The sequence below is a fragment of the Delphinapterus leucas genome, chromosome 13 (assembly GCF_059928025.1).
Source record: "Delphinapterus leucas isolate spDelLeu-1000000601 "Yukka" chromosome 13, BTC_Dleu_Yukka2, whole genome shotgun sequence".
NCBI classification, from domain to species: Eukaryota; Metazoa; Chordata; class Mammalia; order Artiodactyla; family Monodontidae; genus Delphinapterus; species Delphinapterus leucas.
This window is the reverse complement of record NC_143141.1, coordinates 74,123,645-74,138,032: the sequence shown is the minus strand read 5'-3', so window position 1 is coordinate 74,138,032 and position 14,388 is coordinate 74,123,645. Positions and strand designations below refer to the sequence as shown.

The 14,388-nt window shown below is 36.7% G+C and overlaps 1 protein-coding gene across 1 annotated transcript in view; it reads right to left on the bottom strand.

Annotated features, from left to right (window-relative positions):
- Window positions 1-14,388, bottom strand: part of HADHA (hydroxyacyl-CoA dehydrogenase trifunctional multienzyme complex subunit alpha) — a 53,846-nt gene that overhangs the window by 39,243 nt on the left and 215 nt on the right. The window contains exons 2-7 of the mRNA XM_022574264.3: window positions 9,575-9,616; window positions 9,411-9,481; window positions 7,750-7,883; window positions 5,681-5,819; window positions 4,572-4,691; window positions 2,629-2,731 (exon numbers count right to left, since the gene is read on the bottom strand). Coding sequence (XP_022429972.1) covers window positions 2,629-2,731; window positions 4,572-4,691; window positions 5,681-5,819; window positions 7,750-7,883; window positions 9,411-9,481; window positions 9,575-9,616 — 609 coding nt within the window. The remainder of the gene's footprint in view (window positions 1-2,628; window positions 2,732-4,571; window positions 4,692-5,680; window positions 5,820-7,749; window positions 7,884-9,410; window positions 9,482-9,574; window positions 9,617-14,388) is intronic.

Here is a 14,388-nt window from a genome sequence, read left to right as displayed (position 1 = left end):
AATTTTAGCTGATTCAGCCGGCACCTTATAAAAAGGATAATACATCACAACCAAGTGAAGTTTATTCCAGGAATGAATTCAATAGTCAAAAATCAATGTAAATGACTTTACTTAATAAACTAAAAGGACTAACCCAAACAATCATCTCATTAGATGCAGAAAAAGCAATATAGTTCTCAGCAAACTATAAATAAGGTACATCTGCAATCTGATAAAGGGTATATATGAAAAACCTACGTAACATTATACACCCTACAGTATCAGGGTGAATGTCTCTCTTAAGATTGGAACAAGTTAATAATATCTGCTTTCACTTCAAATCAATATTGTACTAAAGATCTTAGCCACTGCAGTAAGTCAAGAAAAAGAAACACCAACCAGATGGGCAAGGAAGAAGCCAAAATGTCTTTATTTGTAGATAACATGATTATTTATGTAGAAAATCCTTAGGAATCTACAGAAAAACCTAGTAGAACTAATAAATAAATTTAGCAAAATCACAGAATACAAGGTCCACATACGAAAATCATTTGTATTTATATATGTTAGTAATTAATGAGAAATTAAAGTTAAAAAATAATGGCACAAAAGTATGAAATAGGTACAAATTTAACAAAATGTGTGCAAGATATGTTCAATGAAAAGTATAAAACACTACTGAGAGAAATTAAAGATGACCTTAGTAAACAGAAAGTTATATTATGTTCATAATGAAAACACTCAGTATTTTTAAAATGTCAATTCTCCCCAAATTGATACATTGATTCAATGGAATTCCAATCAAGATCCTAGCAGATGTTTTTGTAGATATGGATGAGATGATTTAAAATTCATATGTAAATGTAAAGAAACTAGAATAGGCAAAATGATATTGAAAGAAGAGAAGCAAGGTGGAGGGTGGGGTCACACTGTCAGATATCAAGATTTACTATAAAACACAATAATCAAGACAGTGTGACACTGTCTTAAGTAAAGACATATAAATAATTGGAAATAGGAAACCTAGATATAGACCCAAACACAGAGGGTCAACTAATTTTCCACCAAGGTGTCAAGGTGTCAATGGGAAAGAAGAGTCTTCTCAACAAATTGTGCCAGGACATTTTGGATATTCATAATCACATAACAAAAACAACAACAACTCAATCTTTACCTCACACCAAACATAAACATTAACTTGAAGTAGCACAGACCAAAATATAAGAGCTAAACTACAAAACTTTCAGAAGAAAACATAGGAGAAAATCTTTGCAATCTTGTTAGGAAAAGATTTCTAAAACACCAATACCATGATCCATAAAAGAATACTTTGATACATTGGACTTCATCAAAATTAAGAATTTCTACTCTTAGATAATGAAAAGACAAGCCACAGACAGGGAGAAAATATTTGCAAATTACAAATCTCATAAAGGACTTATATCCTGATATATAGAGAACTCTGAAAACTCAGTAATAAGAAAAACAGCTAAATCAAACAAAATGGGCAAAACATTTGAACACTTTATCAGAAGATATACAGAAGGCAAATAAACACATGAAATAAGTTTGGTATCTTTGGTCTTTAGGGAAATACAAATTAAACCCCAATGACATATTACTACACTCCTACTGAAACGTTTAAAATTAAAAAGACTGAGCGCGCAAAGTGGTTGTAACTAGAACTCTCATACACTGCTGGTAAGAATGTAAAATGGTACAACCACTTTGGAAAAACAGTTTAACAGGTTCTTAAAAGCTAATAAGCACATCTATCATATGGTCCAGCCAATCCACTCTTCAGTATTTGTCCAAAAGAAATGAAATATTTGTCCACATAAAGACTTGTCAATGAACGTTCACAGCAGCTTTATTTAGAATAGCCCTAAACTGGAAACACCTCAAATGTCTATCATTTGGTGAACGGATAAAAAAATTATGGTTTATCTATACAATGGAATGACACTCAGCAACAAGAAGGAATACACTGCTGACATATAACAACATGGATGAATCTCAAAAGCAGTATGCTAAATGAAAGACACAAAAAGATACATACTAGAAATGTTCTATTGTATGACTGTGGTGGTGTTCACATAGCTATATACATTTGTCAAAATGCGAACTGTACATTAAACACTGGTAAATTTATTATCATGTAAATAACATCTCAATAATGCTGATTTTTAAGAAATGTAAGAGGGTGATGAACATACAGTCTGGAATAGTGGTTTCTTTGGATGAGAAGAGGCAAGGAAATTGTATGGGAGGAAGCAGCACATTAGTAGATGTCCATTATTAATATCCTTAGGTTGGTTGTTTCATACACGTTTATTATATTATTAAAACAGACACAAAAAACTGAAGAATAGTTATCATGGATAATGACACAGGTAATTTAAGAACCAAAAATAATGACTTGATTCAATTCTGTACTCCTGATGTCCCAATTATAAATAACGTAAAATAGAAATTAGGGTGATGTTGAAAATGATTTAGTATTAGCTATTTTTAGAAAACTTCACTCTTCAGAATAATGACTCATTTCTTAAGTGTTTGGGTTTCACTATAACCAATATTCAAGATATTAACTCTTTAAGAAAATAAATAACTTCATAAGGCTCAATTCTGAAGCATGTTAGCACTTACCCAGCGGTTCCACCAGTTGGTCAACCAGTCCCATTTTCTTTGCTCTGTCTGCACGAATGCCTCTACCAGTCAGCATCATGTCAAAAGCAGCAGGCACACCCACCTAACAAGCAAGCAAGGATTAGAGCAAAGGTGGAAAAAAATCAGAGTGACAATTACAATTTACAAATCATCCAACTGAGCAAAATAAATATTAAAATGAGAAAAGTCAAACCAGATTTTTATGTTATGTATCTATCAACGAAATTTTATATACTGATACACATTTAGGTAAAGTTTAGTTTTAGAAACCTCCGCCTGAAGTTAAAAATGTCTTTATATCTCTTCTTTTAATTCAATATGTAGGATTTCTGTCTTATGGATTGATAAAGTGGAGAAAGAATGTCATGTTTCCTAGAATTGTACATTTATGTCATTCTGAGTTTCTTCTCTATCATTTGTATATTTAAAATTCCTATACCGGAATTAGTAGAGACTGAGAAATCTCATAGTTTTGACAATGTCTTTAGAAAGAATCTTAGACTTAACAAAAAGAGAACTCAACTAGGGCTTTGTATGTAGGTGCTAGAACAGCTTCTAGCTACATTCAAGAACCAACTATAACAAAACAAAAGAAACAGCAATATTTTCTATACACATATAGGCTTATTCATTCTTTCAGTAAATCCTCTTGGCAATTCCTATGAAGGAATGCACACTATTTATTATCAGAAAACAAATACCATAAACTTTCCTATTTTTCTATGTCCAACTCCTATCAACTTCTCTGCAAAGAGTATTTCTGCTGAGTGTTGTTTTCCCTGAAGAACCCACAGTGCCAGAGGCTATGAGGTTCAGGGAGCCCTTGAGTCTGATGTTAAGATTGCTCTGCAGCCTCCAGGTCTGACTGTCCTTCCCTTCTTCTTAAGAATTCAAAAGCCTGATGGGCCTCTTTTGGGTCTATAGAATACAACAGTGAGATCATCCAAATCAGGGGAAAGGTCTGCCTCTTAACACTTATCATGAAATAAGACCCAGGGATTTGAAAAACTGGTAAGATCGTACTGTGCAGAGAAGGAACAAATTAAACTGTAAGTTCCAGAAAGCAAGACATGTATCTTATCTATCTCTTCCCTTCTTCAGGGACTAACAAAGGACCCTGATCAATCATTTTGATCAAGGAATTGAAAAAATAAAAAAGTAGAATTGAAAAAATAAACAAATATCAGGAATAAAATGTTATTGATCCCATATATTCACATTGTATTTGGTTTCTAATTTTTGTTTTTTTTGTGGTAGGCGGGCCTCTCACTGTTGTGGCCTCTCCCGTTGCGAAGCACAGGCTCCGGACGCGCAGGCTCAGCGGCCATGGCTCACGGGCCCAGCCGCTCCGCGGCATGTGGGATCTTCCCGGATCGGGGCACGGACCCGTGTCCCCTGCATCGGCAGGCGGACTCTCAACCACTGCGCCACGAGGGAAGCGCTAAATTTTATTTATTTATTTATTTGTTTATTTATTTATTTTTGGCTGCGTTGGGACTTTTTTGCTGCACGCGGGCTTTCTCTAGTTGCGGCGAGCGGGGGCTGCTCTTTGTTGTGGTGCGCAGGCTTCTCACTGCGGTGGCTTCTCTTGTTGCGGAGCACGGGCTCTACGTGTGCAGGCTTCAGTAGTTGTGGCACGTGGGCTCAGTAGTTGTGGCTCACGGGCTCTAGAGCGCAGGCTCAGTAGTTGTGGCGCACGGGCTTATTAGTTGCTCCGCGGCATGTGGGATCTTCCCGGACCAGGGCTTGAACCTGTGTCTCCTGCATTGGCAGGCAGATTCTTAACCACTGCACCACCAGGGAAGTCCGGTTTCTAAATTTTACAATGAATACCCATATTATACCTTTTGTACAGAGGAAATAGATCTAAAGGGTCACATAGGACCGAGGTTCTCAAGTTCACATGGGTATCTTAAACTCACCATTTTGGGTAGCCTTTGTGTGCCTCCCGCTCCTGGTAGGATTCCCAGCAAGACTTCAGGGGAACCCAGAACTGTTTTCTTATCTTTTGTTGCTATTCTGTATTGGCATGAAATGGCAAGCTTCAAACAAATGAAAGAAAATTAGAGTGTTAAAAAATGTAACTCTGTAACATCTTAGGATATGTGAGGGTCTAAATATTACTCATAAAGCAGGAATGTGCCCCCAGAATAAACTGAAATTCCTTAGGCTGGCATTTGATGCTTTCTACAATTTACCTTTCTGGCCTTACTTCATACCTTTCCCCTAAGTTATCAACCTCTTTTTGGGTTGCAGATCTCCTTGAAAATCTGCTGAAAGGTATGGAAGCTCTCAACAGAAAAATGCACACACAATTATATATGCACCCCAGGTTAAGAAACCCTGTACGATGTAAAGACTCTTCAACCAAGCAGGCCTACTTATGGTGCCCTAATTAGGCTTTGTTTATCCTTGTCTTTGCTCACACCATGCCACATGTGGAATGTTTTCCCACTACTTTCTGGTTAATCAAATTCTGCCTATCTTTTAGGACCAGACACAGGTCTCCTTAATTAATACACGTGAAAGTGTCTAGTATAGAACCCAGCACCTGATAAATGTTCAATAAATGTTATTTTCTTTTCCCCTCCTTCTTTCTTACATGCTCCAGCTTGGTAAGCATCTCTTCTCTCAAATCTTGTGTTATTTACCATCTTTACTACTCACAAAACACTTGACGTACATTATGCGTTATGTGTCTCAACTAGACTTCAGTAGCTCAACAGCATGAATCACACTTCTCAATCTTTGCCTTGCAAACTTTAACAAGGTTTTTTACAATTGATAGGGACCTTAGAGATCTAGTTCAAAATCTTCTCAGTTTGTAAATGAAAACATGACACTTTGGTTCACTTGCTCTGTGCCATGAGAATAAGGATAAAAACCTATCCAGAAATTTGGTAACTAAAAACAAAGCTGATTCTCCCTCAACAACTTGTTTTAAGGCAAAATAATAGCTAAAGGTTTGCAGCAGGTGAATCCCAACAATGAGCTGGACCGTTGTCTCAATGACTTTGGAATAAATCTGTACCTCAAGTCCTCCTCCTAAGCAGGATCCATTGATGGCAGCCACAATAGGCTTTGTGGACTTCTCAACTTTCTCAAACATTCTCTGGGCTTCCTGTGATATTTGTGTTACCTCTTGAGAGGTCGTGCAAGCAGTTAACATGCTGCAGTAAACATGAGAGAAGAGAACCAAAAGAAACCAAAGATAAAACCATAACCTTTTTGTTCAATACTTCATCCACCATATCCTTATCCTATCATATATCAATATTCGGTAGTGAATCTTCAAACACTCAGAAGTTTAAGAATGATTTTGCCTCAGATAGCACTAATATCAGTGACATCATCTCTCGATAAAGAGTGTTAAATTTCTGGATTCAGAGAACATGAAACAAAACATGTTGAATAATTTGTGTTTGTTTTGGTAACAAATCATTAGATTACAAAGCTCTGTACGTGAAAAAATCATCTTCTGGTAAGTATTTTCACAAGCAGATTAAACATTTTCACTATCAGGTAGCTTTCGGATTAAACATCAATCAGAATGACAGAAAAAAAGGCCTCTATTACAATAATGTTGTCCTCAATGTCCTCTAATTTCAGTTTGTTTCATTTGCTACTTACTGTTTCTGAACACATTTAAGCTGTGGGTTTTTTACTTTTGACCAAAGACAACGAATTTTCTGTCATTTTATATGCTGGGAGTTGTTCAGCTAGCCTCACACAAGCTACAAGTATTTTCCTATGGATTTAGGTAGCTACTACCAGGTACATCAGTGTCTTACTAGGCTTAAATAACCAAGCTAGAAGAAAAAGCACTTGATGGAGATAACTTTGCTTTTTCTAAAAAATAAACATACACAAGCAGAATATTTATGAATTTCTAATTACTATACATAAAAAAAGAAGGGTATACAATATTGAACAAAGTTTAAAAATATACAAACACCATACATACAAATTACTAAGCCAATAATGCTGGCTATCATTGCCTAAACTGCAAAAAATAATATAACAAATATAACAAATACCCATATTTTGACAGAATTAACAACTGTTAACATTTTAACCCAGTAAACTAATATTAAGGTATCATCTCTCCTCCTTACTTTTGCTTTAAAGAATTTTAAAGAAGTTATATATACGTACATTATATCATTGAAAAAAAAAAGAAAATATTAGCTGTATTGGTAAAGTAGCCTTTGACCCCTGAAGTTCTACCAGCCAATTCATTTACCCTGAAACAACCATTTTCATGTTTGTAGTGTATTCCTCAAACCAACTACATATTTGTATCCATAAATAATACAGAGACGTATTCATGTATGGTTTTTAAATGTTTATATAAACTATAAACAGTATCAAACATTCTGTAACTTGCTTTTTTTTTAACTTAACATTATGTTTTTGAGTTCTAACATTATGCTGTAGATCTAGTTAGTTCCTTTGAATTGTTTTTGTAGTATTTTATCTTGTGAATATTCCACATTTACTTATCTATTTCCCTCATGACTGACGTTTAGCTTGTTTCAAATTCTTCACTATTTTAAAAAAACTACACAGGACTGAACATCCCTATGCATGCATGGGTCCTTAAAACCAAAGGGTGGGATTTCTCTAGCATATATACCTAGAAGAGGTATCACTTGAATATATGATGTGTGCATTTTCAGTTTTACTAAATTTTATCAAATTACTCTCTAAAGTGGCTATACCAATTTGCATTCCTACTAGTAATATTTAACTTTCTCATTTTCCCAAGTCCTTGCTAATATATTTTCAAACTTTTAAATGTTTGCTGGTCTGGTGGATGAAAAAAAGGGCATCTCATTGTTAGTTTATTTTCATTCTACTCAAACATTGCTCCTTGAACTACTACTTCAACTTCTTTAAAGAAAGGCTGTATTCAGTTTTATAAGGTTTAAGCAACAAGTCCTTCTTTTTTATTAACTTTATTAAACTCATGAAAATAACTTTAAAAAAACTTGCAGAGAATATTTACTTCTACCTTCTTTTAAAATGAGAAATGATTAGGCCTAAAAAAACATACCATTAGCCAAGGTAAAAGGTGACTTCAAAGTTCCTAAAACTTACTTGAGATCGGCACCTGCAATGAAGCACCCTGGCTTTGATGAGATAAGGACAGCACTTCTGATTTGATTGCTAGACCAGACTTCATTCATTACTTCTATGAACTCTGAATGCACTTCTTGACCCAGAGTATTCACCTACCAAAGGGAAATACATAAAAATCTAAGGGTTTAAATTCGAAGTAATAGATGTGCAAATCACCATCAAATGCTATTTTGATTACAGGAAATACGTTTAACCAGGAGAAATATACTATTAAAAGAAAGAGCCAGGGAAACAAACAAACAAACAACCCAGCAGCTGTCTATTCAGCTGCTTTGGGCAACTGTAAGCACCCCTCCCTCTAAAAATATTTCTACTTAAAGGAGGAACTCATATTCCTGAGGAGGTCATATTCCTAAGTTTCAATCATATGCAGGCTATAATTAAGTCTACAAACATTTATCAGCATGGAAAAAATTTGTATAATGTTAAGGAAAAAAAGAAATCAAAATTAGACATATAGGGCTTCCCTGGTGGCGCAGTGGTTGAGAGTCCGCCTGCTGATGCAGGGGACATGGGTTCGTGCCCCGGTCCGGGAAGATCCCACATGCTGCAGAGCGGCTGGGCCCGTGAGCCATGGCCGCTAAGCCTGCGTGTCCGGAGCCTGTGCTCCGCAACGGGAGAGGCCACAACAGTGAGAGGCCCACGTACCGCAAAAAAAAAAAAAAATTAGACATATAGTATGATCTTAATTTTTAGAATATTATTTGCTGAAACTGGATTAAATGTTAAGAGTGGTTATTTTTGGGTTTGGAACATGAATGATTGTTATTCTCCTCTTTATTGCTTTAAAATGTCCTACTATAGGCATCTGTTATCTTTGTGTTCAGGAAAAATGGTCAACTTACAAAACATATCTTAAGTTTGAATCATTGCTCAGTAAATGCTAAGATTTACTCTAGTGAGGGGGACTGCCTCTTACTTTCCTTAATTTGTGATAGTTGTTAATTGCTTACATCTAGGCCCTCCTACTTCATTGAGGCCTCTGGTAATAAGATTTCTGAAATATGAAATCTTTACACCAACTGTAGGTGAGGGAAAAGCATGAGTTCCTGCAGTAAAGCTCTTCTTGGCAAAAGACTGGATTAATGCTGCATGCTTTTTTGAAGTTGCCAAAAACAAATGAAGCTCCACTTTGAACAGAACTTGATTTCTAATATATGAACTGCACCGGGTCATTCAGGTCCCGTAGGAAACTTAACGACATTTAACCCAGCCAACTTACTATGAATAATGACTTATGTCAGGCAGGTTAAGGAAGCCGATTTAATAACCTCATAGTTAAGATGGGTAGGTCAGTTTTAATTCTTATAAACAAAGCTTATAATTTGCTTCTTATCTAATAAACCACCTTATCATTCTACAGTGTAACAAAAGGATAATTTTATTAATCCTTGATGTTAATCTGGATTAACTAAAGTCAACTAGGAGGAATTCTTAAACAAGGACCTCTGCTGCAGAAAACTGCATTCCTTGGGCAATTTCTCAAACTCTAACCATCAAAACTGTAAGTTCCTGTGATAAGATTACTGCCAAATTGGTGGATTTCTTTCTTTGCCATTCAGGACTGGATTAATGAATGTAGTGAGTAGAAATAAACTGCAGCAAGTTGAATTAGGTACCTTCGAATTGGGTGAGTTAATTCGAATAACTGCTACGTCCCCTTTGACTCCATAGTTAATATGGGTTCTGGCTAAAAAGAGAAGGAAAATTTATTTGTAAACATGTTTATTGCTAAATAAGTATAAAAAGCAATGTAAGCATGTCAACGAGAAATTAAACTTACTCAGCAAAGCAGAGGACCTTGTAAAGCTGCGGCAAATATAACCTGTAAGAAAAAGATATTTCAAAATTAATTATTTTACAAAACAGAATTTCCATAGTACCTGCTATACATAACAAAGCTGGACTTTATAGCAACCACAACAAAACAAAGTGTTCTAAGCCATTATTGTGACCACTGCTGTATCTTTTTGTTTCAATTATCAGGTCAAATGATTATCTGGATACTAAATGTGGTAGGTGGAAGAATGGCCTCTCAAGGATGCCCATGTCCCCAGAAACCCAGTATGTTAGGTTATATGGCAAAGGGAAATAAAGGCTGCAAATGGAATTAAGGTGGCTAATTAGCTGACCTTAATACAGGGTGATTAGCCTGGATTATTCAGGTACACCCCATGAAATTACAAAGGAGGAGAAAAGGCAAAAGAACCAGAGATGGCAGCACGAGAACTCATTTTGCTGGCTTTGAAGAAGTCAAGGAATGCAGGCAGCCTCTGGAAGCTAGAAAAGGCAACGAAATGGATTTTCCCTTAGAGCATCCAGAATGAACACAGCCCTGCCAACACCTTTGATTTTAACCCAGTAAGACTCATTTCTGACATCCGTAACTGTAAGATAATAAATTTCTATTGTTTCAGACACTAAGCTTGTGGAAATTTAGGGCCACAATAGGAAACAACTACACTAAGAAATAAGTAATCTACAAAGCGATCCATGTTAGTTCCAAATGTATTCCAAATATATCTCAAGCATGTTCTCCAGCCAGGTCCTCTTGCATTTCTATGGAGAGATGGACTTTCCAGTGTCATGAAAAATAAAATCAAGGGGCTTTAGGGGCTCCATGTTTCTCTCTATCCTGCAGTTCTTTAAAGGAGGGGAAGCGAAGGCACAGGAAAAAGCAGCTTTATACTGCTTTCAAAGGCAAAACAACATACTATTTTTTAAAAAAAAACTAGATGGCACCAGAACCAGAGTGGGGTGATCGCTGGTTCTGTCTGCATTTGTTTTTCTTTAAGCAACCCAAGTCAGCCCTCATGGTGCAAAGACAAAGGACCCGAGAGTCCAAAGCTGTGGGTTCGACCATCAAGTTTATTATTTACTAGTTGTATGACCATGTACAAGTCTCTCAGAGCATTTCAGTGTTCTTATAAAGATAGAGTAAAAGTGATGTAATGATTATAAAAGTACCTATAAGTCAAAGTCCTACACCAAAGTAAATTAAGATAAGAGAAGCCAGCCATCTCCTCAATCTCCAGTGCCTCTACTTCACTAATGATAAACTTCCCTTTGCTTTTCCATCATTTGAGATCTGTGTCATCTGTATTTGTGACTCTTCCTTCTTTATATCTGTATCATGGCTCCACAAAGCCTTATCTTGAGATTCTGTCTACAAGGATCTTTGCCTTCCCTGCCCAAATTTTATCTTTATTACTCACTGTTTTGTTCTCTAATCGTTGCATCTGTAGCAGGTGTTTCCCCAAACTAAACTGTAATCTCCTCCAACATCATCTCATAGTCATTTATATTCCACAACAAAAATCTAGTGTGGCCTAGAGTGAACAGAAAGACAAAAATCCCTGTCTTTGTGGAGGAGGTGAAAACAGGCCTGGCATAGAAAGGAGTTTCCCTATAAAGTAGAAATTCTGTGGGAGGGGAGCCAGATAATAGGCAATTCTAGCTAGAACAGGGTAAACTGAATTAGTGAGAAGGAACTGATCAGGAATGCAGGGTGGGAGAAGATGGGGTGGAAAGACAGATAAAAGACAATAAAAATAAATATGGAAATAAATATGTTAGAAAATAAGTGCCTAAGGAAAAAAGAAAACAGAGCAGGTGAAGGGGCTTGGACGTGGGTTGTAATTGTGAAGACCAAATATTTGAGACAACAGGTTTGAGCTCATTAGCTTGTAAACCATAAACTCTCATCCACTAACCTACCTTTCCCCCCCCCCCATATAGACATACACAAAACCTCCTCTAAATCAATAGAGACAAGAAACAAAGAAAAAACCAGCAAATGTACAATCATGTCTGGAAAACAATTTCAAACCACAGTCAACTAAATCAAGTTGAAGTACTCGGTAGCTTTGCTTTTGGAATCCAGCCTTCCTCACTTCCTAATTAGGAAAGCTTACTTTAGAGCAGTGGTCCCCAACCTTTTGGGCCCCAGGGACAGGTTTCATGGAAGACAATTTTTCTACGGACTGGTGGGGGTGTGGGGTGTGGGATGGTTCAGGCGGCACTCGCCTGCAGCCCCGGGGGTTGGGGACCCCTGCTGTAGAGCAGCTGGGTGAACTTTAGCCTATATTTCCTGTGCCAGCAAAAGAGAGAGAAACCTCTGGCCTACTTTGTAATCATTTAAATAATTTAACTCGAGAAGATACCTAACAAGATACCTACAAGATCGAAGACTACAGCAGTGCAGAGAGCTGGATTACTCTAACACAAATTTCAAATATGAAAGTGTTACTTTTGTTGTAACAATCAACAGCTTTTCTCAATATTTAGTACCGGGGGAAGGGACAGGATTAAGGAAGTGAGAGTCAAATTTAAATATACACCATCTACTAAGGTATTTGCCTCCAATTCTTTTCCTGTGAAATTATTCTACCACTTAGGTAATCAGGAATTTGAATTTAGAGTAAGAGTGGGAAATAAACAAGATATTTTGGTCAAGATGTGATTTTCATTTGATAGTCATACTCAGAATTATAGCACTCAGGCAGGAATGGGTCAAAACTTCAAGAAATACAAAGCAGCATCAAGAGATTTTAATCATCCATCATTAAACGTCATAATCTCATTAAATGTTTGGCAATGCCTTGGCACAGACTTTCAGTTAGGGTTAGGGTTAGGGTTAGTCTGTTGAGTCTAAATGGCAATCCAGGTGTGCAGGTAATTTTAAATTCACTTTCTAGACTTTTTTTTCAAAATTTATACATTGCTACTAAAAGGAGCAATAGCTATAATAAGCTATATTTTTTTAATTTTTAAAATTAATTTTTATTGGAGGATAGTTGATTTACCATGTTGTGTTAGTTTCTGCTGTACAGCAAAGTGAATCAGCTATACATATACATATATCCACTCTTTTTTAGATTCTATTCCCATATAGGTCATTACAGAGTATTGAGTAGAGTTCCCCTGTGCTATACAGTAGGTTCTTATTAGTTATCTATTTTATATATGGTAGTGTGTATATGTCAATCCCAATCTCCCAATTTAACCCTCCTTCCCCAAGCCATATTTTCTTATAGGTTAAAACACAATGCAAAATATATACACACGTGTGTATATATATTTCTATAAAAAATATAGAAAAACTAGGCTTGTAACCTTTTATCACATGTAAAATGTAAAAATTACTTTAAAAAAGTCTCATATCTGTATCAATAGAATCATAGTTCTTCAGGGCAGGAAAGAGTTATAACAGCTAACATTTATTAACGTTACTAGTAGCACTTACTCCACGAAAAACTGCTTTACACCTAAAATAACTCCTTTAAAGCTCACAAGGTGGTATTATTCCCCATTTCACAAATGAGAAAACAGACACAGAAATTACTTGCCCAAGGTCACCAGAGGGTAAAAGGCAGAGCTAGATTCAAACCCAGAAGTCAGACTCCAAATTTAATGCTTTTAATTGCATTACCTTAAAATCAATGGAGGGGAACCTCAAAAATATACATTTGATATTTTTAAAGTGTTAAACCAAAAATGTGGAAAATAGACAAACTGTCAGGTCACATGACCAAATGCTAACAGTAGGTATGTGAGTAGTAAGGGAATGGGTGATTCTCTTTTTCTTAATCCCTTTCCCCAGTCTTCACAGCATTTCAATTTTCTGTAATCTTATGATTGATGCGCGCACACACACACACAAAGCAGTCCTGTGGAGACTAAAAACATTGGTCGAAATAAGAAAGCAGAAGAGATTCAATCATTCGAAATTAGTCCCTTACAGTAAAGGGAGATTCCAGGCACTCCTCCAAAAACAGCATGCGGTATTACCCCGGGGGGTTCAGAAGGAGGAAGGCATATTATAAATTATATTTCTAATTAAGTAACCGATATTAAGTACAACATGCAATAAAAAGTCACATTTCACCTTAAGATTTGAGATGGAAGGAAAATGCTTGATTTTCCACAGTCACCCACTTTAACTCTTTCACTGCCAGTTTGAAGACAAAAAGACAATAGAGCTAATGCAAGCTAACTGGGTATCGTCAGAAACAAGGGTAGAAATAGTTGTAAAATTATCTAACACCTTGCTCCTTAAGAGAGTATCTACGTAATTTTTAAAAAATGCTTCTTCTAGCAAATTGCAGAACCTACCCCTTGAAAATCAATATATTATACGTTCATACTGGGATTATTGGAACTGCAAGAGTTGAGCTTCCTATTGAAGTGTGGTAATAGGTACAAAAAAGGTTTTGGGGAAAAGGGGCAGGGAATGGCAGTAATTTGCAAGGCTGGTTAATTTCACACACGGTTTTAAGATGCCTCTTGTTACAGGCAAGGTGCAATGGAGCCACAAAGATGTGACAGACTGGACTGTCCTAGTCCTCCTAGTCCTCCCAATCTCGTAGGAACAGGCTCAAGGCCATCATTAAATGAAATGAGGAGACCAGCGGAAAGTGCCAGACCGGGTGGACAGGGCTCAGAAACATTAGGGCTTATGGAGCCCGAAATCGCTGCAGGACTCATGAGAGAGGAAATGTCAGTCCCTGCGCCAGGGAACAAGAGACCAGATCCCAGAGCAGCATCCCTCCCCCTTATCCAGGGCTGGGACCCTGGGCCGGGGCAGGGAGGTGGCAG